The sequence below is a fragment of the Gekko japonicus genome, unplaced genomic scaffold (genome assembly GCF_001447785.1).
Source record: "Gekko japonicus isolate JY-2015 unplaced genomic scaffold, Gekko_japonicus_V1.1 scaffold766, whole genome shotgun sequence".
NCBI lineage: Eukaryota > Metazoa > Chordata > Lepidosauria > Squamata > Gekkonidae > Gekko > Gekko japonicus.
This window is the reverse complement of record NW_015172577.1, coordinates 277,105-301,213: the sequence shown is the minus strand read 5'-3', so window position 1 is coordinate 301,213 and position 24,109 is coordinate 277,105. Positions and strand designations below refer to the sequence as shown.

Sequence of the window (24,109 nt, the reverse complement as noted above, 5' to 3'; positions counted from 1 at the left end):
TGCATCTATCCACAGTAACACTGTCTATACAGTGTTTAATATCCCAGTTTGTCCTCTCAAAACAATCTTGCAACTGATGAGAAGCATCCTCAGGTCAAGTTCTTACCATCCTTCTTTTTACAGGAGCTTGTGACCTGAGGGTAATATATGTTGGTACTAAAAACAAATGGAATAAGGGGTAGCAGTATGATTAAGCCAAAATGAACAAAACTACTGCAATAGTGCAAGTAACAATTTGTAATAATGATGATAACTTGTCCTAAATGTATGCAAAATTCCAAAAATACTGTAACATTTATTTCCTAAACATTGTGTCTAACAGATGATGGACGAAAATGTCCGGAGTAGAAGTTTCGTTTCGCGGAGACTTCTTCCTACATCACAGATTCCTGATAAAACATGTTCTATAGTTATTCCAAAACATACCCGATGCCAATTCATAAAATCGTTAACTGTAATACATACATAAAGAAGTACTCTTCAGAAGTCACAAACATTCCGACTCTCCATTCTATAATAAAATTTCATATTTAAATCATTCTAGTCTCGCTTCATTATTACAATAGGTTACATAATTACTATCCAAGTTAATAAAGTTCTTACCACAAAGCATTTGTTGTATTCATTTCAGATGTCTAACCAACCATAGTGCAAAATCGGGCAAATCAGCCTTATCCGGTGGTAACTATCTAAACCCTTATATGCTCATTCCTTAAAGGTACCTCACGCTTCTGATTAAATAAGTGTTTTAGTAAAATCATTAAAGAAAACCTACATATCAAGGGATACACAAACAGAAATCCTACATTATTTAAGCAGTACATATAGTAAAAACTTCTACACATTAACAGTTGTAATAGCATAGTATATATTCAGACCCGAGAATGTCCTATTGCAGCACCTAAGTTGCTACAGAAAACTGGCCAAATCCAATGATGTATTAAGTCCAGCTGGTTGGCAGTTGTTGAGTCTAAAACACCAAAACGCTTCCCTCTGCAATAACATCTTACATGTGTCAATAATCTGGTAAGGTTTTGGACAAATCACTTCTAGTGTCACGCACTTAAAATCTTCAGGGCTGTGATTTTCATTAACTCCTGAGGTGTCTAAACTTCTCCCCTTCATTACAGACCAGGGTTCTCTTCCCAACCCCTTTCACTGGCAGGAAGTTATTCTCATCTCGAAGAAGCAGTAACTCATTTTACTATTTGGCTTGTATGGGAGATCTCTCTAACCGCCCAGACCTTCTGCCAGATCCTTTGTCTGTATAAGGCTGTTTTGTACTTTTCTGACTCAGAAAGTAAAGTTTTCCCTCAGAGCGATTTTAATCTCTCTAAGACATTGAGGTTTCTCTTCTTCTCTTTGTAGAAGTACTTTTCTGACTATTGCCTGTCAGAAAACACTGACTCCCAAATGTCCCCTCAGAAGCCAAACCCTCTGGCTACTGATTCAGACTTTAGAAAGACCAATTTGTGAAAGACAAATTGCAAAAAAAACCCTTTTTCCTCCAGATCAGCTGTTTTATTTTCTCTCTCAGCTGATGTTGGCCAATCAGAGAGCGAGCAGAGCAACCAGTCACCTAAGCTCTTCTCTCCAGGGAAGATTAACTCCTAACCTCCCTGACTCTGTACCAAGCAGCATTTTTTAAAAAAAAATCCTGCTTTTCTGTGCAGTCTGTCACAGGCTGCAAGCTGACTTACTGGATTGGAAAACAGTAGAATGCAGGGGAATGGCAATGGTCCTAAGAGGAACAAGCAGAAGAATTTTTAAAAGAATGCACTCCTAGATGAAATTAGTACTATAAAAAGTCAGAGAGAGGACAAGCTAGGCAGAGAAAGCTGAGAAAACAAAAATTGGAAGCTAAATAGTAGAAAACAGCAATGAAATAAAAGCTTAAATGAACAGCTGAGTATACTTCAGATAAAGAAAATTTCCCTTCAAGTGTCCCAAGAGCTGTTTCTAAAACTAGATTTCCTTTGGTTTCATACTAAGATGAATCAGAAGAGTCTTGATGCACTAAAAATGTCAAATAAATACTTACAAAGAAGAGCAATGTAACACTTTCCCCATTTCCACTAAGCACAGTGGCCGCTCTCGTTCAAATAGACTTCTTGTGGAATCTGTGTTAATGCAGGGACCATATACAGATGTCTTGGCCAAGTGTTGTTCCCTACAGAACTCAGAATGTAAGAAGCTGCTCCCCTTAGGAAAGGATCACACAAGCCGAGCCAGTGTGTTATTTAACTGTCCTGCATTGTGACCAGAGAGAAACCCATTCACTTAATGTCTTAGACCTAAAATATAGATTGCTGCCTGCTTATCTCCTGGAAAACATTCTTCTTTAACAGACATCCCCTCTTTCACACCTTAGCAAAATTTCCCTTAGCCTGTGGAAAATATTTTACTCTAAGAAATACTGTAGACAGGAATGCTGTTTGACCCTTCCCTTGACCTTGAGGATATCCAAACTTCATCCTTTTGCATATATTCAAAAAACTTTGTACCTAGATAATTTCTGTAAACCATTAATTGAGCTGGACATGGGCTCCTATCTGCCACTACTGCGGAAATACTTTGACACAATAATATGTACCTGCAAATAAACCAAAGGCTCTGATCTAGAGGAACCAACATGGCTACCCTCTGAAACTGATCTAGAGGAAGTTAATCATATGTCCTACTAAATTCTATTTCTAATACCTGTGTTCTGAGTCCCATTCAGACCATCCAGACGAGTTAACTGTAGTCAACTTCTACTCACTTACCTTCATTTGGATTTAGGTAAAACTTCTATTTTATTTGGGTGAAAATCTAGTGCTCTTCACCAGCAAAGGGTAAACAGAATATTTGGGACTGTAAGCACAGTTTTAATATAACTAAAATCTCACATAGCAGCTGCTTATAGAGGTGAAGGGATGCAAGAAAATTAATCATATACCACCCATTCCCAAGTGTCACAAGCAGAATCAAAGACCATGCTTCCACAAGGGGAATTCCAGCATAAAATTTCTGACTTAGAAGAAGAGTTGGATTTGTACCCTGCCCTCCACTTGGAGTCTCAGAGCAGCTTACAATCTCTTTCCCTTCCTCTCCCCACAACAGACACCCTGTGAGGTAGGTGGGACTGAGAGAGCTAATCTTGAGCAAACAGCTCTGAGAACTGTGACTGACCAAGGTCACCCAGCTGCTGCATGTGGAGGAGTGGGGAATCAAACCCGGTTCTCCCAGATTTAAATCTGCTACTCTTAACCAGTACACCAAGAATTTATTATGAATTTGATTGTCTTGAGACCTCAGTGAAGACAAATTTGTTATAGTATTTATCAAGGTTACAAAGACTGAGTTCTCACCAATTACTTTTCTGAGTTCTCACTATAATTATTTCACACATGGTTGAGCATGCATGGAAATGTTACAGACTACTACTTCCATTCCCATGTCCATTTGATTGCAATATTTTTCTGTACACACATTTTCATATCTAAATCAGATGGCCCTAGTTGTGGATCCTTAAATCTATACACTGGAGCCGTGTACAGACAAAAGTATTTTTGTTTGGACCTGTGGTAAAAAAAACAAACCCATAACTTTGCAGGAAAAATATGAAAAATTAAAATGAAGAGAAAGGTTTAAATCCCCTAGACAAAAAGAAATACCCCTATAGGGGTTGGCATCTGCTCATTGTCTCCTTTTATCTGGCTGGATGTAGGTAAAGCCAGACTGGAAGAGGTGAGCAAGCTGGCTAGTAAGTAGATGCAAAAAGAGCGTGGGGAGGATGTAATCCCCCCTATGAGTCTCTTAGGTTTCCTCCATATGTGTGTGCGTGTGTGTGTAATATACTGTGTTTCAGACTTCACACATATGTTGAAGTGGGTTCTAGTCTGCAAAAGCATATGCCATAAGAGTTATATTCTTAAAATATCAGTAGTCTTTTTTCTTATTGGCAGATGTGGGAAAATACCTTTTTACTGCACATTTGTTTAAAATTTTTCTCTCTCCTAGTAGAAGGAAGGCCGGGGGGGGGGGGGGGGGGAGTTATTCCAAGGCATCACCAAGTACGTCAAAGCTTTGGAAATGCTAATAGCCATCTGGGCCAGAGACAATTGCCAGCTTGCACTGTAGATGGAATCTGACACCTAAAAGTTGACACAGAGATCTGGGGATGCAAGAGGCTAGGCTGTATTTTCCTGAAGATCTCAGGAAAAGATTCTTTGACTCACAGGGGGTGGACAAATAGAAATACTTAAGTTCCTTGTCACAGAGGAAGAGGCCTCAGTTTTGGCTGATTCTATCAGAAGTCACACATCAAGTTCCATCTTGGATGGTGGCCATTGCCACGTGGAGCAGACAAAGACTGGCTGCTCAGACAAATACTCTAAGGAAGTTGAAAGATTTTAGAACACTGAAATTTCTAAGTTAAAGAGCCTGTCTTAGAACAAGATCAGCTAGGGCATGTATAGGGTTAAGACAATTTGTATTCCTTTTGTATTCCTTGCTGAATCTGTTACTGTGCAGACAGTATGTACATGGACATTTTATTTTAAATAAATTCTTTACTATTTTAAATGCTTGCAGGTGTTTTCTGTACCACCATTCAAACATGCTATTTTAAATGGGCACCAGGGGAAGTTAGGCAGTCAGCTGCCAAATTGCTATTTTCCCAAGAGTGTGCTAGTGTGGCAAGCTGTTCCTATGGTAACTAGACCTTCGGTAGCAGGAGATGCGGGCACTATGCTTTCCTCTGCTCTCTCACTCTCCTCAGCATGAGGAACATCCATTAAATAGAGAGACAGTATGAAATTTCCAAGGCTCCCATAGGAGAGGAAGCTGATCTGAGAAAGAGGAGTAAAAGCACCACCTCTGTGGGCAGCTTGCTTTTTCCAGGGTGGCTCCCATGGTGATTGTACTCTTTTCTCTTCCTGACAGCCATCCCTGTGCTGGGATGAATGTGCAGAGGCTGCAGAAAAATGGTGGCTCTTTACTTCCAACCACTGCATGTCGTCTGCAGCTTACCCATCCTCCAGTCCCTGTTGCAGGAGCTTGTTCAAGGTGGGAACCACAAACTCTATAGGACAATGATCTTGCTCACTTTTCTAGAATGCTTGGCAGGTGCCACATTGGGAAACAGTGGCTAAAAGAGCCACATGTGTCTCCCAAACCAGAGTATCACTGGCTTAGAGTAACTGCATCAATTTGCACTGTTAATATTTTTAAAGGAATTGCTGGATTTAACCCTAACTATTGAGATGGGAGAAACTGTGAACATAGCACACAGTTTACTCCCCAACTAGGGATATAGATGCAGAAGACTGCTTCTAATGGACTAAACATAAAATGGATTAGAACAAACAATAATCTGGATCCAGCACCATCTAGCTCATATTTTGTTCAAGATCTTTAAAACATGCCCCACTTCATATTTCCATAACTAGTTAAGTATGTTGTTGTACAAAATGAATTTTCAGTAGTGGTGTGTTTAAAATAATCTCAGTCCAAACCTTCTTGCATTTAGGAAATAATATAAAACCTTTATATTTCATGAGGCATAAGGAATTAACCTGTATGAGATTGCATATAAGTATACGGATATACTTGGCTGACTTGAGAATGTTTTAAATGTTGCAATTCTATGTCATGATTAATATAAAGTTGATTTCTTGGATAATTAGCAAGTAACAAATTACTTGAGAAGCTTACAGTAGATGCTTCAACTAACCCCCAAACATCAAGCAATATTATCCAGGAATTAAATATTTTGTATTTTAATAATATGTAGAAAATTACTGCCACTGGCTGACATAAGAATGCATTAATGAGAGAATCATAGAATCCAAGATTGAGATTATCTAGCAGAAGGAAAAAGGTGAGCACAGTGGTAAAGTTAGCATCAAAATAAACCAAAGACTTCCCTGAAAAAATGGATGCAATACTCACAAAGCCAATTACTTACTTTAGCACTGTTAAATTCATATATTTGTATTTTTTGGAAGCAGTCTTCTTGAAGCTCACTTTGATTAACCCCCACCCCCGGTTACCAATTTGTTACCCTTGACTCCCATTTATTAGGGGAAAAGAACTGATAAATGACAGAGTACATTGTGTGATGCACTGTCTTTGTCTTTTATTTTAATTACCAATTTACAATATTAGCTGTTGTAAGTTCTCCCCATCATCCATTAGTGCAAATTAATCAAGTGTTTGTTGTACTGAACTTAGTCCTCCATTCTTAATTAGTATTCAGGCATACCACATTTTTCTTCATAGACACTTTAAAGCTCTCTTCCATATAAGCTATCACAAATAATTCAGGTAAATTCCAAACTTTAGATAAATAATTCAGGTAAATTCCAAACTTCATTACTTTTCTTCGTATTTAATGAAAACAGTTTATTGAAGTTTTTGATGTGTACTGTGGGAGGGCAACCTAATACTAAAACCATCTTGATATGTATATGGTAACTAACAAGACAGACTGGAGGAGGTCTGTTAATCAATTCAGTGCTTTTACCAAGCATTCACAGGTTAATATCCATGAATAACAAAGTGTAGCAATATGTAGAAAAATAAGATTTTGGCAGAATTCAACTGCTATATTGAGAAAATGAACGCAAATATAGCAGAGTCCTACTGCATTTACAGTTTTCGCAGTCTGATATGTTACAGAAATGTTACTTGTAGGAAATCTTTCATGTGTGTACAAAACTGTATAAGTTAAATTTAATGGAATTTACAGCGAGTATTGAAAGCATGATACAAATGGTAATTTTTAATGCTTTATAATAAGGAAGCACAATTTGCTAAAAGTAGCATTTAATAATTCACATCTGTAAGTTTTAGAATTTATTACACATCTCTGCAGTTTAGCAAATGCCCTCAATACTGATAAAACAATTTAAATGTATGTGTGTGTACATACACATACACACACTTATATTGTGTACTTACGACAAATAAAGCCTTGGCCTAAATGAAAGAAAAGAATTTAGAGATGCTTAATTAGAAACATCTGAATTTTTCATCAACTTAAAAGGAATAAGAAAACTGAACACAAACAAAATTAGCTCAATTGTGCAAAGCTTATGTAACTGTATTTCCATTTGGATTCATTACTGAAAATGAGCAGAGAGCAGTTCACATTACCTTTCATATCCTCCTAAATCTCAACAATTAATTAATCCTATGAAATGGAAGTTTATCATCCATATCTTTTAAAAAGCCTGTAAGGTACCAGACCAGGAGAGAATATGTAAGCATCTTTTTATTGATTTATTTTTCCTTGAAGATTACCTACTCTCCTCTTGGAAATAACCCAAGGTAATATGTAAACAATTTTCAATGCTGCTCAATGAGTTAGAATAGTCTGTTCAGCCTCTACATTAAGTCAGAACAGTGGCACCAATGTTTTAACATGAATCACATTCATCTTGTTGTACATTATTCTTGTGCAAGTAATAAAGGCTTTACTCATTACCTTGGCTACACTGATGTAGCAAAAAGGGTTATCAACTATTACAGTTCTTTAAAATTAAGCCGACAGAATACTGTATTCCATCATTTCAAAAAGCCAGCAGCATTTTCTACATAGTGAGGATACGTTTGGCCTAAGCCTTTAACACCTTTATGACAGCCATGCAATAAAAATAATCTTGAAGATGTTGCATAAGTGAGAACACAGAGCAGTCTGAACATTTTTCTGTATAATGCCAAGAACCTCCTGACTCTCCTGAATGGCTGTGATGCAAGTTACAAAGCTCTATAAAACTAGAGCTCATTAATGTGTATTTATATATATATATATATATACACACATTTTCAATAAAGTCTTTCTGCTTCAATTTTATTCTGGCCAGTCTCTGAGGGGAAAATAAATAAAGTAGAGAAGGTTGAACTGTTTTGCATATCTTTGTGGAAGAACAGAGAACTTTTAAGAGTTCAAAAAAATCACTGTACAGAAGAAACAGCTTATATACAACTAGCTGTGCAATTTAGTTGCTCTGGCCTGTCAAAGAACAACTTTACTTTGAATAGAATTTGCTTTTTATTCTTGTCCAAATCCTTCTGTCTCTTCAATTGCAAAAAGCAGCTTCTCTTTTAGCTGTTCGTAGCTTTTGTAGGGTGGCAGATCTAAACGATTAAAACTAAAGAGAGAGAAAGAGAGAAAAGAATCAGATTGTCTATATACTTCACACATTTTCCATAGATTTCTTTATATATAAAACCATGCTTAACTTGCAGCAATAAAATGCTAGTATTGCTTTTCAGAATGACAAAAACTGGGAGGAAGACACAACCACAACCTCTGAAAAATTGAAACTATAACCCTGGGGCTACAACCATGTGTGAATGTCTGATTTGTGTGACCACAATGTTAACAGTTCCTTTTAGCTTGTTGGCTGAGAGGACACAGCAATTCAGACATGATTTCCTGCTCTGGGCTCCATCCCCAAGGCTCTTTGGGAAGATTTTCTAAGCCTGAACCAGGCCAGGCTTATATTTTCCCACTGTCATGAACGGATGTGGATTGGAGCGACTCACAGTTTCCTGATATGGGTTTAATGTCATACAACAACTGGCACTATCCTCAATATGTTTTGTAACAGCAGAATTGCCCCGACCCCCAAGAAAGCTGTTCCAGGAAACAAAATTAAAAGGAACCAAGGGATAGCATTAGCTTTTACCCAATCAGGGCATTTTCTTTTATTATGATTAATGGTGAATGTAACTATCACAGAGAAATATTGCATTCTCACATTGATTTCTCATTGAGTAAACTGTTTCAAGTAAACAGAGGGAAGCAGATAATTTAGCCAGTTTTAGCCAATTCGATTGTGATATCTCACAACTGTGAATGAGAATGAAAACTATTACACTTGTCCCTTAACTATCACTGAAGATCCAACAAGAGAGCCAGCTTAGTGTAGTGGTTAGGAGCACTGACTCTAATCTGGGAGAACTGGGTTTGATTCCCCACTCCTCCACTTGCACCTGCTGGCATGACCTTGGGTCAGTCATAAGTTCTTTCAGAGCTGTTCTCAAGAGAGCTCTCTCAGCCCCACCTACCTCACAGGGTGTCTGTTGTGGGGAGGGGGAGGGGAAGGGATTGTAATCCACTCTGAGACTCCTCTGAGTAGTGAAGGGCAGGGTATAAATCCAATCTCCTCTCCTCTGTCTGCACAATAGGCTGTATTTACTTTCATTTGTAGAAATGACTTGCATGGGAGAAACTTACTGACTGCAGTCAAGACTAATTGTGAGGCAAAACCTGTGCCCAGATGTATGTTACCAAGGTATGCAGCCATTTTTGCCTATTCTTCATTGATGCCTCCCCATCCAAACAAGTGCAGTGCTACTGATTATCTCATAAATGAACAGCAGGCACTAACTTGGCGAGACCAAAATAGGAAAACCGAAGAACTAGCTTTCATACAGTTCATTATAACAACTCACCATGTATGACTTCTTGGTAACCACGTCTCCTTGCCAACTTTTTCAATGCAGAACTTCTGAGGACCATTACTTCCTGAACAACAAAGATTCAAGTATTTGTAGGGATAAGCATGTTGGGTCTTAATGTCATTTTTTTTCTAATGGGAAAAATGTAGGCTTATAAGAAGATACTATTATAGTACAAATTACACTTACCCATGAGCTCTGCAAATCCTCCCAGCGGTAATCGGCAAGTACCAGTGACAAACTGCAGTAGTCGCATACGAACTTCATTGTCAGCTTCTTTTATGAACTAAACAAAAACACGAGTCCGTATTTCACTACTTTAAAGTGCCAGCTAGTCAGAATTAGCATTGTCTTTCGAGCTATAAACAGAAGCTGATTCTATTAAACGTTATGCTTCACATATTTTGCCCCCCGTCATCTAAAGCAAGCATTTAAAGTCTTAGTGGTGTTAAGACTGCATACACTATGGGGAATTTCAGACAGCAGATATATTCCGGTTCAGGAACAGTTCCCTAACGGTTTCTGGTCTGACATTTTAAGACAGAACCGTTTTAGTAACGGTTCCCTTCTGGAATATATTTTCACTTTCAGACAGAAACACTTCTGTCCCGTTAGGGAAGTGTTCCTGAACAGTTTTACCTGCAAACTGCTTCCAAGCGGTCTTCACTTTTCTATACCATTTCTGAAGTGCTACAGGGCGCTATGTAAAATGTCCCGTAGCGCTTCCTCCTGAGCCGCTTTGTTTTCCCGCCCTTTTTTGCCCGCGCGGGCGAGCGCCATCCTTTTTTTTTAACATTAGTTTTAGCACGCTATAGCGATATAGCACTCTAAAACAAACGTTAAAAAAAAGGATGGAGATCACCTGCGCAGGCGAAAAAGGGCGGGAAAACAGAGCAACGCAGTCTGAATTGCCAAAGCGCTTCAGAGACGGCTCCTTACTGGTAGGGGAAAGGCTTTCTGAAATGGCAGCCCTGTACTGGTTTACTCCAAGACGGTACAATAACAGCTTAAAAACGGCTTTAAAAGGGTAATGTGAAATTCTCCACTATAACTGCACATCATTCTAGCCAGAAATAAGTGTTTAGAAAATAATAAGAAATAAGATCTCTTATTTGAGATCTACCTCTGTAACTTTGGAAGTAGCCTTCCAACAAAGCAAGCAATCTTGGTTTTCCATTAGTGAATCAGCCTGGAAGATCCTTGAGCTTGGGTCTCTCCCTTCCCTGCAGCTATACCTGGCCCACAGTTGAAATGTCTGTATTACTATAACAAATTCTAATGTGTCATTATACCTTATCTACAAATTATTGCTCTTTCCTACATACAAGGGACTGAAATAGCACAAAAGAGTCCTCTGACAGTGGAAGGAGCCAGGGCTGCACTCAGACATCATGATAAACTGGTTTGATCAAACACTTGTTAGTTGTGTCTTCAATAATACAGCTGGCATCAAACCATGATTTCAAACTTAATGTGTGCAGCCTCATCCCTTGAAGCTTCCCAGACACAGAGACAGCAGAATATGGAAAACATTCCTTTGCTAGGAGACCAAGAAGAAGCAGACAATCTGGAATTTATCCATAAATTGGGATTACTGACATTTAGTATACTAACAAGAATCTATTGCACAAACTACAGCTTAAACAAGTATGGTTTACTGTAACATCTGAATGAGGTTTAATTGTTTAGAATCCTGATTCCTAGGGAACATCACAAACTACAGTTTGTGGCTTGGATGTAAACACTGTCCCTTTGATCTACACATGAAGAGAACTGGGAATTAAAGAGAGGTGCCAAGAAATGCCTTTAGTCCTACTTTCCAGTCCCAGGAGAAGGACCTTATTATGTTCTTAATGATATCTTAGTTTTGAGGGAAGAAAGTTGAATAAAAGTATCAGCCAAGTAGAAAGGAAACACACCTCACACTATTAAAGGAACTCTGTAAAGTTCAGCAGCTGCTCTAACCAAGTATAGTTTCCACCAGAAGAAACCTTGGGAAAATGACACTTCCTGACACAAGTACCATACCTGCCAGAACCATATTATTTGCTTGCTATTTCTTGTATAGTGTCGATAGACAGTGTTCCTCTGCCAGTCTGCCAAATCAACCTCTTGCATGCCACAGAGCATAACCTGAAAAAAAAAATATCACAGAATTCAGAAGAGCAGTGGCTTTTGACATTAAAAAGTAGCTAAATGCTTTTCAGTATACTCCTGCACAACTCTGTGTTCTGACTACTTATCTGTTTCTCTTAACTGAACTAATACATAGCTATTTGTTCTTACGATTCCTTCTTATTATATGTAGTAAAGTTGGTTTGCTGTGTTCCTGCCCAGCCAGTTACCCACTTCCAAGACTCTAAAATCTTACCTCCAGTTCCTTTTCATCAAAATACTGCAGCCATTGAAGGGGAACAACTTCATTAAATCCATCAAGGAAAGCTTTGGTTTGTTCTCGTACTCCTCGTGAAAACCGCCATTCTGCCATTAAGCTGAAACAGGTAAACATTTAAAATTCTAAACTGCATCTTATTTTAAAAACAAACTGACTTCTCCTCTGCTTTATGAATTCCAAATCTGTATACACTTTAGACACTCTTGTTAACATTGTACCTAGAACTCTCCTGTGTACCTCATTATTCATACCTTGATTTTCAGATGCCTCCCTATTCAAATTTACTATGGACATTAGTGCTTATCTGCTCTCTGAGCTCTCACAATGAAAGAATGTTGAAGAAATGAACTCTGCAAATCCACCTCAAAAGAAAGAAAGACAGGTTGCTTACCTGTAACTGGTGATCTTCGAGTGGTCATCTGTGCATTCACACCCTTGGGAATACTGCGCCTGCGCTGAACCTTCTCGGTACCGGTAGCTAGCAAAAGGGATTTTCGCGCCTCTCCCAGGTCACGCGCCGGCTCCACTGCGCATGACCAAGGAGGGGCACGCAGATCCCGCCAGTTCCTTCTGACCGCCGCCCAACAGCCTTCAAAGAAACAAGATGAAGGGCCGAGAGCAGAGGGGAAGGAGGGCGGGTGGTGTGAATGCACAGATGACCACTCGAAGATCACCAGTTACAGGTAAGCAACCTGTCTATCTTCTTCGTGGTCTCTGTGCATCACACCCTTGGGAGAATAGCAAGCAATAACTCTTACCTGGAGGAGGGGCCGAGGCCCTACACCTGCGCCGTCTGCAAAATAGACCGACCCAACGCCACACGACGAGTAGACCGGACATCCAGGGCATAATGCTTCACGAAGGTGAGCGGAGTAGCCCAAGTCGCAGCGTTGCAGATGTCCTCCAATGGCATCCCTCTCAGGAAAGCTGTGGAAGCCGCCACCGCCCTTGTAGAGTGGGCGCGAAGTTGACCTGGAAGAGGTCTCTTAGCCAAAGCGTAACATAGCTTGATTACTTCCACAATCCACCTGGACAGCGTCTGGGAAGAGATCTTCTTCCCTAGGGAGGGCATACTGTGAGCAACAAACAAGGCTGGAGACTGACGAAAAGACTTGGTCCTGCCCAAATAGAACAGCAACGCCCTCTTAACATCCAGAGAGTGCAATTTCCGTTCCTCTTCATTGGCAGGAGACGGGAAAAATGACGGCAAAACTATATCTGAACGTAGATGAAACTCCGAAACGACTTTCGGTAAGAAGGAGATGTCCAAAGACAACGACACCCCATGAGGGGAAAAAATCAAGTATGGTGGATCACACCTTAAAGCAGACAACTCACTGACTCGACGAGCAGAAGTAATGGCCACCAGAAACGCAGTCTTGAGCGATAACAACTTTAGAGAGCAAGTGGCCAGTGGTTCGAAGGGTTTTCCCATCAAAAACCGCAAAACTAAAGCCAAATCCCAGGCCGGAGTCGGAGAACGACGGGGAGGGTACAGGCGAATAAGACCTTTACAAAACTGTTTCGTCTGAGGATGCGAGAAAACTGAAAACCCATCAATAGATGGATGAAAAGCTGACACCGCAGCTAAATACACCTTAACTGAAGAAAAACTGAGTCCCAAGTCCATTCTGGACAAAATAAACGCAAAAATAGACCTCAAATCCACTGGCGGAGGAGGTAAATTGGAAGAACTCAAGTACTGTAGGAATAAATCCCACTTCTTTGCGTAAGACGTCCTAGTAGACAGTTTACGACAATTCAACAGGACCTCATTGATACGGTCATCCATCACTGAAAGCGTATTTCCCATAGAGTCAACTTGAGACTCAGAGGATCGTAGTGAAGGACCTGGCCTTCCTGAGCTTGGAGGAGATCCAACTCCTGCGGGAAGTGTACGAAGGATCCCTTGGCTAACCGCAGCAGTGTCGGAAACCACACCTGCCGAGGCCACCAGGGGGCTACCAGGAGACAATGGGGCTTGTCCTGTTGTATTTTCACAAGCACCCTGTGGAGCAGCGGAATCGGAGGAAATAGGTATAGAAAGTCGTGAGCCCACGACATCAACAGACCGTCCCCCATTGACAGAGGGTCCAACCCCGCTCTGGAGCAAAACCTGGGACACTTCTTGTTCAATCGAGTTGCAAAAACATCGATGTGGGGATGTCCCAGATGTTGAAAAAGAGGAAGGAGATACTTTGAGTTCAACTCCCATTCGTGGTCCGATGCTCCCCCTCTGCTCAGGAAATCCGCTTGTTGGTTCAAAGTTCCTGGCAGATGGGCAGCTTGGAGAGTGATGTTCCAATGAAGGCACTCTTCCCATATGTCCATAGCTAGCCTGCAAAGGGACCTGGACACGGTCCCGCCCTGGCGATTGATATAAGCCATCGCAGTTGTGTTGTCCGTAAAAATCAACACATCCTTCCCTACAACCTGTCTGAGTAGGGATCTTAGGGCAAACTTTACGGCCAGCAGTTCCAGATAGTTGATATGATGACTCTTCCAAAGGGGTTGCCATGGAGCACCCACACAAGTGTCGTCTGTATGAGCACCCCAACCCCACAGGGAGGCATCTGTGGTGATGGACATTACGGGAACGATCGGTTGGAACGGTGCACCCGCCAACAGATTGGTGTCCACGAGCCACCACTGCAGGGAGACGAGGACCTGCGGAGGCACTACCAGTTGAAGGCTCGGAGGATGGATGGAAGGGCGAAATTTCTTTAGAAACCACAGCTGCAACGGGCGCATGCGAAGGCGTGCATATTCGATCACGGAAGTGGTGGCTGCCATGAGACCCAAGGTCCGCTGAATGTGGACCGCTGATGTCACGTTGGACTGGAACAAACGTTGAATTTCCAGACGAATGGTATCTGCCCGTTGGCGAGGAAGGTACGCCCGAGTGGCTAGGGAGTCTATGACAGCTCCTATGAACTGCACGCGAGTTGCAGGTTGCAGCATGGATTTCTGTAAATTCACCAGAATTCCAAGGGAGGATAGGACCGACAATGTGATGGTGATGTGCTGAAGGAGACATTCTCTTGAATCTGCCACCATCAACCAGTCGTCTATATACGGAAAGATCTGAATGCCCTGAAGGCGAAGATGAGCGACGACAACCACCATTACCTTCGTAAAAACCCTGGGGGCGGTAGAGAGCCCGAATGGAAGGGCTTTGAATTGGTAATGGTCCTCCCCGACTGCGAATCTGAGGAACTTTCTGTGACGAGGATGGATGGAGACGTGAAAATAAGCGTCTTTGAGATCTAAAGTGACCATCCAAGTCCCTGGAGACAGGAGTGGTAAAATGCTTTGCAACGTGGTCATGCGAAACTTTCTGTAAATGATGAACCGATTGAGAAAACGGAGGTCCATGATTGGACGAAGTCCTCCGTCCTTCTTGGGGACTGTGAAATATTTGGAATAAATCCCGCGGCAACAATCCGCCATCGGGACTTTCTCTATAGCGTTTTTTTGTGTCAGCGATTGTACCTCCTGTAGCAGGGCAGGAGACGCCGGGGTTCTGATGAAACGGGAGATTCTGGGAGTCAGAGAAAACTCTATGAGATAGCCATCTCTTATTATAGAGTGCACCCATTTGTCCGTAGAAATGGCGAGCCATGCGTGCAGGAAGGGTGCAAGGCGAGTCTGAGCAGTAAGGTTGAAGTCAAAGTCCCTGTTTGGGATTCTTAGGGAATTTCGACTTATAGGCACCGGACGATTGTCCCTTATTTTTCGGGGGAAAAGACCGTGACTGAGAGGAGGGAGGTCTTTGCCATTGATCCGTAGGTGATTTGTTGTACGGTTGCCTGGTCGACCAAGGTTGCCTAGGCCACTGCTTGGATTTCGAGTATTTGGTCGTGGGGGAGATCCCCAAACTCTTGGACGTCTTGATACTCTTATCCATTTCCTGCAGAACCGTGTCAGTGGTGGAGCTAAACAATCCAGAACCTTCAAAGGGAAGGTCTTCCACCGAGGATCTGGTGTCATATGGCAATGATGAAGAGCGGAGCCAGGCATGTCTGCGTAACGCTACAGAGGTTGCTAGAGTCTTACTAGCGGATTCCAGGGAATGCTTGGCAGCACTAATTTGGTGTCTAGCCAAGACCATCCCTTCATTCTGAATCCTTTTAATCTGAGGTTGGCACTCTTTGGGCACGTGCGGGAGGAAATCATTCAAACGCTTCCATAAATTGAATTGATAACGGCCCATGCAGGCGGCATAGTTCGCCGTTTTAATGCCCATTGCACCGACAGTGTAGAATTTTCTACCAACCGAATCCAACTTTTTCCCTTCTTTTTCTGAGGGAGTAGAGTGACTCGCTTTTCCTTTTGTGGATGAGGAGACGACCAAAGAATTGGGCTTTGGGTGTGTGTATAAAAACTCAGCCCCTGATTCCTGGACCTTGTACATGTGATCCAGACGCTTATTAGAGACATTAATGGAGGCTGGACGAGTCCAAAAGTCCTTGGTAGTTTGCAAGAGAACTTTTGTCATTGGTAGAGCCACGGAGGGCGAAGTGTTAGAGTGCATAATGTCAAAAACGTTATCATCCACAAAACTGGCAACGAGAGTAGGAGTCATAGATAGATCTAATGCCATGCGTTGAATAAAATCTCCATAAGACTTAACATCCTCTGATGGAGAAATAGGTAAATCCGCTTCCACATCTTGCGAGGTGGGCTGTGCATCTACATCCTCGATATGTTCAGAAAAGCCATCTGAATCGGAGGATACATTGGATGGTTCTGGAGATGATTCGAGTAATTCAGGTTGAGACGGTGCCGGTGTGTTAATCGGGGGCACAACCGGGTCTGGTGGATGCGTCGGTATCGACTGCTTCGATACCGATGGTCGATCTTGAAAGCGCGAAATGCGGGATGACACCGACTGACGATCCCATTCAGGTGGGGGTGGTATCGGGAGTGCCCAAGGGTATGGGTATCGATTCCCGTACAAATAATGCCATTGCCTCTCATCCCAAGTCAGGGGAGGAGATGTTGGTCGGTGCCGATCCTCGACTCCACGTTCTGGGGAGGCATGAGAGGATTGACGGCTCGACATATCAGATTGCGACTGATTTGTCTGTTGAGTAAGGTCGATGTCGAGATCCGAACCGATCGGGTGAGGTTCTTGCGTGGGATCTCGACCCTGACTAGCCGAAACCTTATGGACTTTGGGTTTGTCCGTTTTAGGTTTCTTCGACTGCTGTGAGTCTTTGCCCTGCTTCCGGATCTTGGAAGGTACGGCAACGGATGACCCCTGCTTCCGGATCTTGGAAGGTACGGGGTGGTCCTTTATCGGCGTCGATCGTTTTGGTGCCGAAGCATCGATTGCGACCGTCGACGTCGATGGTCCCGAAACGGGAGGACAAGTGTCCGCAGCCAAGGTGGACATCGAGGCGTGCCCGGACGTGTCCAACGGTGAAGAGGACTGTGGAGATAGTGCCTTCTCCATCAGGGCCAAGTGTAGACGAGCTGCCCTGTTTTTTCTCGTCTGGTTCGAAAACTTTTGGCAATGTCCGCACTTAGAGACACAGTGCGACTCCCCTAAGCAAACGAGGCAAAGCGAGTGCCCGTCGGTGGGGGATATTTTAAGGCCGCAAGTCCTACACCGTTTGAAACAACCCCACCGCGGGGCCATAGGCCAGCGGGAGGTGAACGTAAATAAGGAACAAACACCGAAAGAAAAATGCTAACTACAAAAATAAAGAAAGAGAAACTAACTAAACGCAAGTTTAGCAAAAAAAAAGTTTGGTACTTAGCAGACCGAGGCAGAAGGCGTCCTACCAGCGCGGCGGTCAGAAGAGAACTGGCGGGATCTGCGTGCCCCTCCTTGGTCATGCGCAGTGGAGCCGGCGCGTGACCTGGGAGAGGCGCGAAAATCCCTTTTGCTAGCTACCGGTACCGAGAAGGTTCAGCGCAGGCGCAGTATTCCCAAGGGTGTGATGCACAGAGACCACGAAGAAGATCTGTCTATTAAACAAGTTGCATTTTTGGCATAATGGCATGGAAAATACAGCACAAATGGCAAGTGTACTTTTTATATATACTCTGGGAAGCAGTTTCTTTTTAAAAATCAGGAAAGTAGCTCCTGCTAGTATTAGAAGACAGTCCATTCTGATGTTATTAGTACAGTCCCCTCTCTCCTTCATTATATATACTGAGCCTGCTTTGGTGGGGAGGGCGGGGTATAAATCGAATAAATAATAAATAAATATACTCATTCACATGTATATTGTTATGTATATTTTATACACCCATTAACAATTATATTAAATGCAAGCATGGCTCATATCTTGGGTCTGAAGGCTATTCAGTTTCCCTCCTTAATAATTTCTGCTTTAACAAAAAAATAGAGTTTGTTCTCTTCCCTCCACATCAGAAAAGATCAAGAATTATGCTCATGTAGAAACATTTCAAAATATGCAATAGTGAAGAAAAATAATGAAAACATTTGCCATTATTTTCTCTGTTCCTTGGTCTCCATACCCAATATATTCTTCTTTATTCTCTTCAGTTACAAGCAAGTTTGAGCCGCCTGATTTCAATTCATGTGAGGTAACTTTCCCTAGCAGCTCCATGTCTACACAGAAGTACATTTCTAAATTACATTCTTCAATGTTGTTGTCCCTAGGAGGAAAAATTAACGAAAATGGGGAAAAAGAAAGATCAACCAGATATAATCATTACATTGTGGTGATGGGAAAATGGTGATCATCTGAAAAGATTTACAAACCTTATCCAAATTAGGGAATTATAAAATTCAGTATCAATAGATTCCAAATCCTTTATTGTGAGTTTCTTATTTAGCATGCGCTTGTAGAATGGCAGGGAAAAACCAGTGTCAATGAATTTGCCATGAAACAATGCCTGTTGAGGATAAAAAATCAATTTGGTATTGGACACAAAAAAACAGCATCAAGTATCTTGTTCATGGCATAAAATGAAGTAATTGCTCTAAAAGGTCTCAGAGCAGGCATATATAAAACAGTAAGCCTGGAAAACTAACATGATGAAAACTAGCATGATGAAATGGAAACACTAAATCAAGGATTAGGTAACATGATCCTCAACATGTTACTACCAGCACAAGATACCTTCAAATGCAAATTACACTGGCAGAGAACTCTGTTAGGTGGAGCTACTGTCCAGTGCAAATTTTAGCCTATAAAAGGCAGCAAGCAAATTTATGTATCTCCCACTGAAATTGCTGTATATCATACAGTGAATGAGTGAGAAACAAAATAACTCAGGACATGGGGGGGGGATTTTAATGGGAAAAAGTTCTGTTGACAATATGCAGAATCTCAAATGCCACAAAGTGTGTCTCTTTTTAGGAAGAGATTACGTACAAATCCGACACGTTAGCCAGCAGAGAGCTTCATGCACCAATTTGAACAAGCAACTCCATTTAATGAAAAAGGTAAAAAAAAACCAACCCAACAATCTGTAGACATCTTTTAACAGACACTCCCTCCCTCTAGAAATAAGCAATGCACCAAAACTTATTCTTCAGCATGAATCTGCTGTTATAGATCATGTCCCTCATTCTCTGACTTCTTTCTTAACACAGGAATGAATAGGGAAAAGTGATCCAAGACAGACTATTCATGATGATAACTGAATAGAACCTCAAAATAGTTGCAGGGAGAGAGCAAAAATATAGATACCTTCTGTGGATGATGACAACACTAATAAAGAAACTTATTTATTTATTAAAATATTTATATTGTGCCTTTCTCTATGGCTCAAGGCAGTTTACAAATCCAGATTTAAAACAAATGAAATACAATAAAACCCCAAATAACCTGTTTCCCCTAAAATGTCTGAAGCTTATAATCTGCTAGAAGCCTTGGCAAATAAAATGACCTTACAGTATCTCCTAAAAACTTTGAGTGATGGCACCTCCCATACCCTTTCAGCAAGCACCATTCATTCCATAGAGTGAGGGATAGGAAAAGCACAGGTTCTGGCCAAAGCCAGGTAGGCTCCCTTACATAAAGGACAGCCAGAACATGAGAGCTTCTGAACCATAACTGGAGCACGGGGACAGGAGGTCCTTCAAACATGTGGGTAATAGGTCACAAGGGCTTTAATGGTTACAACTAGCACCTTTAAACTGAATCCAAACAAACTGTCAGTCAGCGTAGGCAAAATATGTTTCCATTGGCTAGCCCCCGTCAATAACTGGGCTGCCATGTTCTGAACCAGTTGCAGTTTCCAGATTGTCTTCAAAGGAAGCCCAAAGGAAGCCCATTACAGTAAACACTGATTCCTTTAAAAACTCCCTCATAAATTTACACCACAAGAAACTGATCAAATACTTATTCTCATATTTAGATGTATTTTGCATCTCCTGAGTATCCCAGAGAAAAACCTCTTTTTCATACTATGTATTAAAGATCCAAGCATCATTACACCACATCTGTATTTGTGTCACAGATATTTATGATAAAACAGTAGCAGCCTACAATTCAGTAAACTCTATGCAACCCCGGTGATTTGTTTCTTCACTGTTTACCCTGCATGAACCAATCCTCATCCTTATTAGCAGTAAAAGCAAGAGAAAGCAATTTCATTGCCGTATCTGGTACAGATGGACTAACACCATTTCTTCATCAGGATGTACAACTATTTCCTCCATTTCCAAGCAGGTCCTATTGATAATTTTTTAATCAGCACCAACAGCATTGTATCATTTGGTATCAGATTTGTAGGAGGGAACAATTCTGATACTTCCTCCTTTTTAAGCCATTATTGGTGGCTCTTTAATCCTACAGAATCCTAAATAACAAACCATTTATGTAAAACAAGGATTTAGTTGGAATATGCATCACTAAGCATTGGCTGTGACTTCCAGGGTACCCTTCCAAGAATTATGATTAGGTCCAGGAGGCATATCTTAAAACTGTTAATAATTTTAACCATACTCGTCATCAATGCAAATGTACATGTATGTATACATGCAGTCTTTAGGAAACAAAGGTGTCCAGTATGAGACCTGCAAACTAGACACCCTTTTATTCTAAATGCATAGAGAAACACTTGCTTCAATCATGTTAGCTCCACTGTTCCCTCTAAGCTGAGTTAGTGTGAGCTAGCTCACAGTTTTTTAGCCTCCGGCTCACACATTTTTGTCTTAGCTCAGGAAGGAGGGCTCCAGAGCAAACTAACTGATGCAGCAGCCAAATCGGTTGCTCACAACTTTAATGCCAGCAGTTCACAAAGTAGATTTTTTGCTCACAAGACTCCACAGCTTAAAGGGAACATTGGTTAGCTCCCTGACTTTCCCATACAGTGATACATTGTATTTTCTTCAGGAAATAAATGCTTCCAAATCGGAATGTATGAGCACCACGTTTAGGCTTGACAGGCAGTTCCATGCAAGACAGAGGCAAAAGTGCATGTTGATACTCAGATCCCCCCACCCAATACTACATTTTGAGCTACTGTAGTTACTTTCAAATCATAATTACATAAAATGGCAACATAGTAAGAAATTTAAACATTTAAAAAATTAATTCAGACACAAAAGCACCAGGAAAAAATGAAATACAAGAAAACACTTTAAAAAGCTTTAACAAAAGAGATTTTACTAACACAGTATAAGAATCAAAGTAGGCACAGTGCCACACACAATTGACAGTGTACATGTGTGAAAACATGCCTTATGCATGTGACCATGTATGATTTTCTTCTTATACACAAGTACAATTCATGCAGGAAAACTATCATATATGGTGCTGCATAATCAACAACATATGCACGAGAGGGCTAGTTTGGAAACCAGATTGGATCAGAAGTCCCAAGGAAAGACTGATAAAATTAGAATCTTCAAATCTTGATGGTGGACTACATAGCTATGTGGATTTAAAAATCTATATCAAAAAACAAAACCCAAGATAAAAGACATATAATCAGAGACAACTTATTTAAAATTTGGGAAATGCTACGAAAGAGAATCAGCCCCACAATTCCACTAATAATGTCACCAATAGACGCTTATTACAGTAATTACACAAGGAGAATCAATGATTTTGTAACTTATGGTGATATGATAAACTCACAAAGTGGATTAAGATGCGGCAAGAGATTAACTAAGAAGGAAAGGAGATACAATAGTGGATATACTTTCAAATTGCTTCTAGATTAAAAATGATATCTGCACTAAGAGAGGAGTTATTAATGAACTGACTGATTCACAATTTAAAGACCATTTATTAGGGCAAATGTACAAGTTATTGCTTCAATGTGATTCTGAAGAACAAGTCAAACCCTGCATGATTAAATGGATGCAAAATTTTGATGACGAAATACAGTTTCAATGTTGGGAAAATCTATGGACTATAGGTATTAGATTCACTGCTAGCCAAGCATTAAGAGAAAACTGGTACAAACTGGCTTTACTGATGGTATGTCACTCCAAAAGATATTGCAAAGATGGATAAGAATTACAATGGGGCCTGCTGGAAATGAAAAAAGAAGATGGCACCTTTTATCATATGTGGTGGACCTGCATCAAGACAAAAGATACTGGAAAAATATACATGAAGAAATTCAAAATATTCTAAAAACCAAATTCCCAATGAAACCAGAGATTATGTTACTGGGAATCTTACCAGACAACATAGACAGAACCTCACAAGACCTACTTAGATGTATGTTGACAGCATCCTGAGTAATATTTGCAATGAAATAGAAGACAGAAATGGGAATATTTTTTTTTAAGTTCCGGAATAACCTGAATATCCTATTAAAGGTGATGAAGGTATTGATTATCATTCCAATACTTGATTCTGTATCTCACTAGTAATTAAATAATTAGTAAGAATAAAATTTAGAGTTAGATAAACAATTAAGACAATATTAAGGATTTTACAGTGATTCAGTTTTAGCATAGAAGTTAATTCAATTGTTAACCAACCTTTCTGTCTACACCAGGAATAGAAGACCTGCCAGGTAGTATTATAGACCCTAGCAGTAGAATTTTTCCTAGAGGCTAACATCGTATCAATGACCTCCTTAGAATAACCTATTCCTGAAAGTTGATTGCGCTCAACTTCCAGGCTGTGAGGGCCAAGGATTCTGCACTAGCGCCCCCTGAGTGAGAAGGTCTGCTCTCAATGGAAGTCGCCATGGCTCTACTACTGACAGTCTCCTGAGCTCTTGGAACCATGGTCTCCTCGGCCAGAACGGTGCTACCAGGATCACTTCTGCCCGTTGCTCTATGACCTTCTGAAACACCCTGGATAGCAGTTGGATCGGAGGGAAGGCATACATCAGTTGACGAGGCCAGTCGCAACTTAGAGCATCCACTCCTATGGCCTGTTGAACTCTTGTTCTTGCCATGAAATTGGGCACTTGACGATTTTGGGCTGTTGCGAAGAGGTTGACGGTCACTTCGCTGAATCTCTGACACCTCCTTGTTTAACATCCATTCCGACTGGTCTAATGTCTTGCGGCTGAGCCAGTCCGCCAAGACATTGTCCTGACCCGGAACATGAATCGCCTTGACGGACAGTAGTTGTTCTTCCGACCACTGTATTAGACGGCAGGCTTCCTTGTGGAGGGATTTGAATCTGGTCCCCCCCCTGACGGTTCGCATATGCCTTTGCCGTCATATTGTCCATCTGTACCAAGACATGACATCCTGCTAATAGACTCTGAAAGTCTTGCAGACCCAGCCTGATGGCACGTAACTCCAGAAAGTTTATGCTGTGTGTCATGTCTGTGCATGACCAGATTCCCTGAGTCATTCTGCCTTGCACATGAGCTCCCCATCCCACAAGGCTGGCATCGGTGGTCATCACCACCCTCTTTGGTTCCCGTAGCGGAACACCCAGTTGAAATCTCGTGGGTTCCCGCCACCAGGTCAAATCTGTTTTGAGGCTCTCTAGAATAGAGACTAGTCTTGTCCTTTTGTTCGCAATGACCTCCTGAAAGGGCAGAAGAAACCTTTGTAGACGACGGGTGTGAAACCTTGCCCATTGGAGTAATTCCTGACATGACACCATAAGGCCCTGCAGTTGTGCCAATGTCATGTGCCAATGTCATTACCTCCATCTTTTGACTCTTTAATACCTTTTCTGTCATAGACTGTATCTTTTGTTGTTGTTCCTGAGTTAGAAAAGCTCTGTCTCGAACTGTATCGATTTGTACTCCTAGGTGTACAATCGTTTGTGTCGGGTGAAGAATGCTCTTTCTTTCGTTGATCACAAATCCGTGATTCTGCAGGCATTCTACTGTGTGCCTCACTGC

At 41.3% G+C, this 24,109-nt stretch overlaps 1 protein-coding gene across 2 annotated transcripts in view; it reads right to left on the bottom strand.

Moving 5' to 3' along the window:
* Nucleotides 1–6,026: 6,026 nt before the first annotated feature.
* The window catches only part of WWP1 (WW domain containing E3 ubiquitin protein ligase 1), an 81,594-nt gene continuing 63,511 nt past the window's right edge, over nt 6,027–24,109 (bottom strand). For both annotated transcript variants that reach the window (XM_015421426.1, XM_015421427.1), the window contains exons 18-24: nt 18,588–18,721; nt 18,341–18,481; nt 11,825–11,945; nt 11,482–11,586; nt 9,643–9,739; nt 9,448–9,520; nt 6,027–8,138 (exon numbers count right to left, since the gene is read on the bottom strand). In XM_015421426.1, coding sequence (XP_015276912.1) covers nt 8,039–8,138; nt 9,448–9,520; nt 9,643–9,739; nt 11,482–11,586; nt 11,825–11,945; nt 18,341–18,481; nt 18,588–18,721 — 771 coding nt within the window. In that variant the 3' untranslated portion in view covers nt 6,027–8,038. The remainder of the gene's footprint in view (nt 8,139–9,447; nt 9,521–9,642; nt 9,740–11,481; nt 11,587–11,824; nt 11,946–18,340; nt 18,482–18,587; nt 18,722–24,109) is intronic.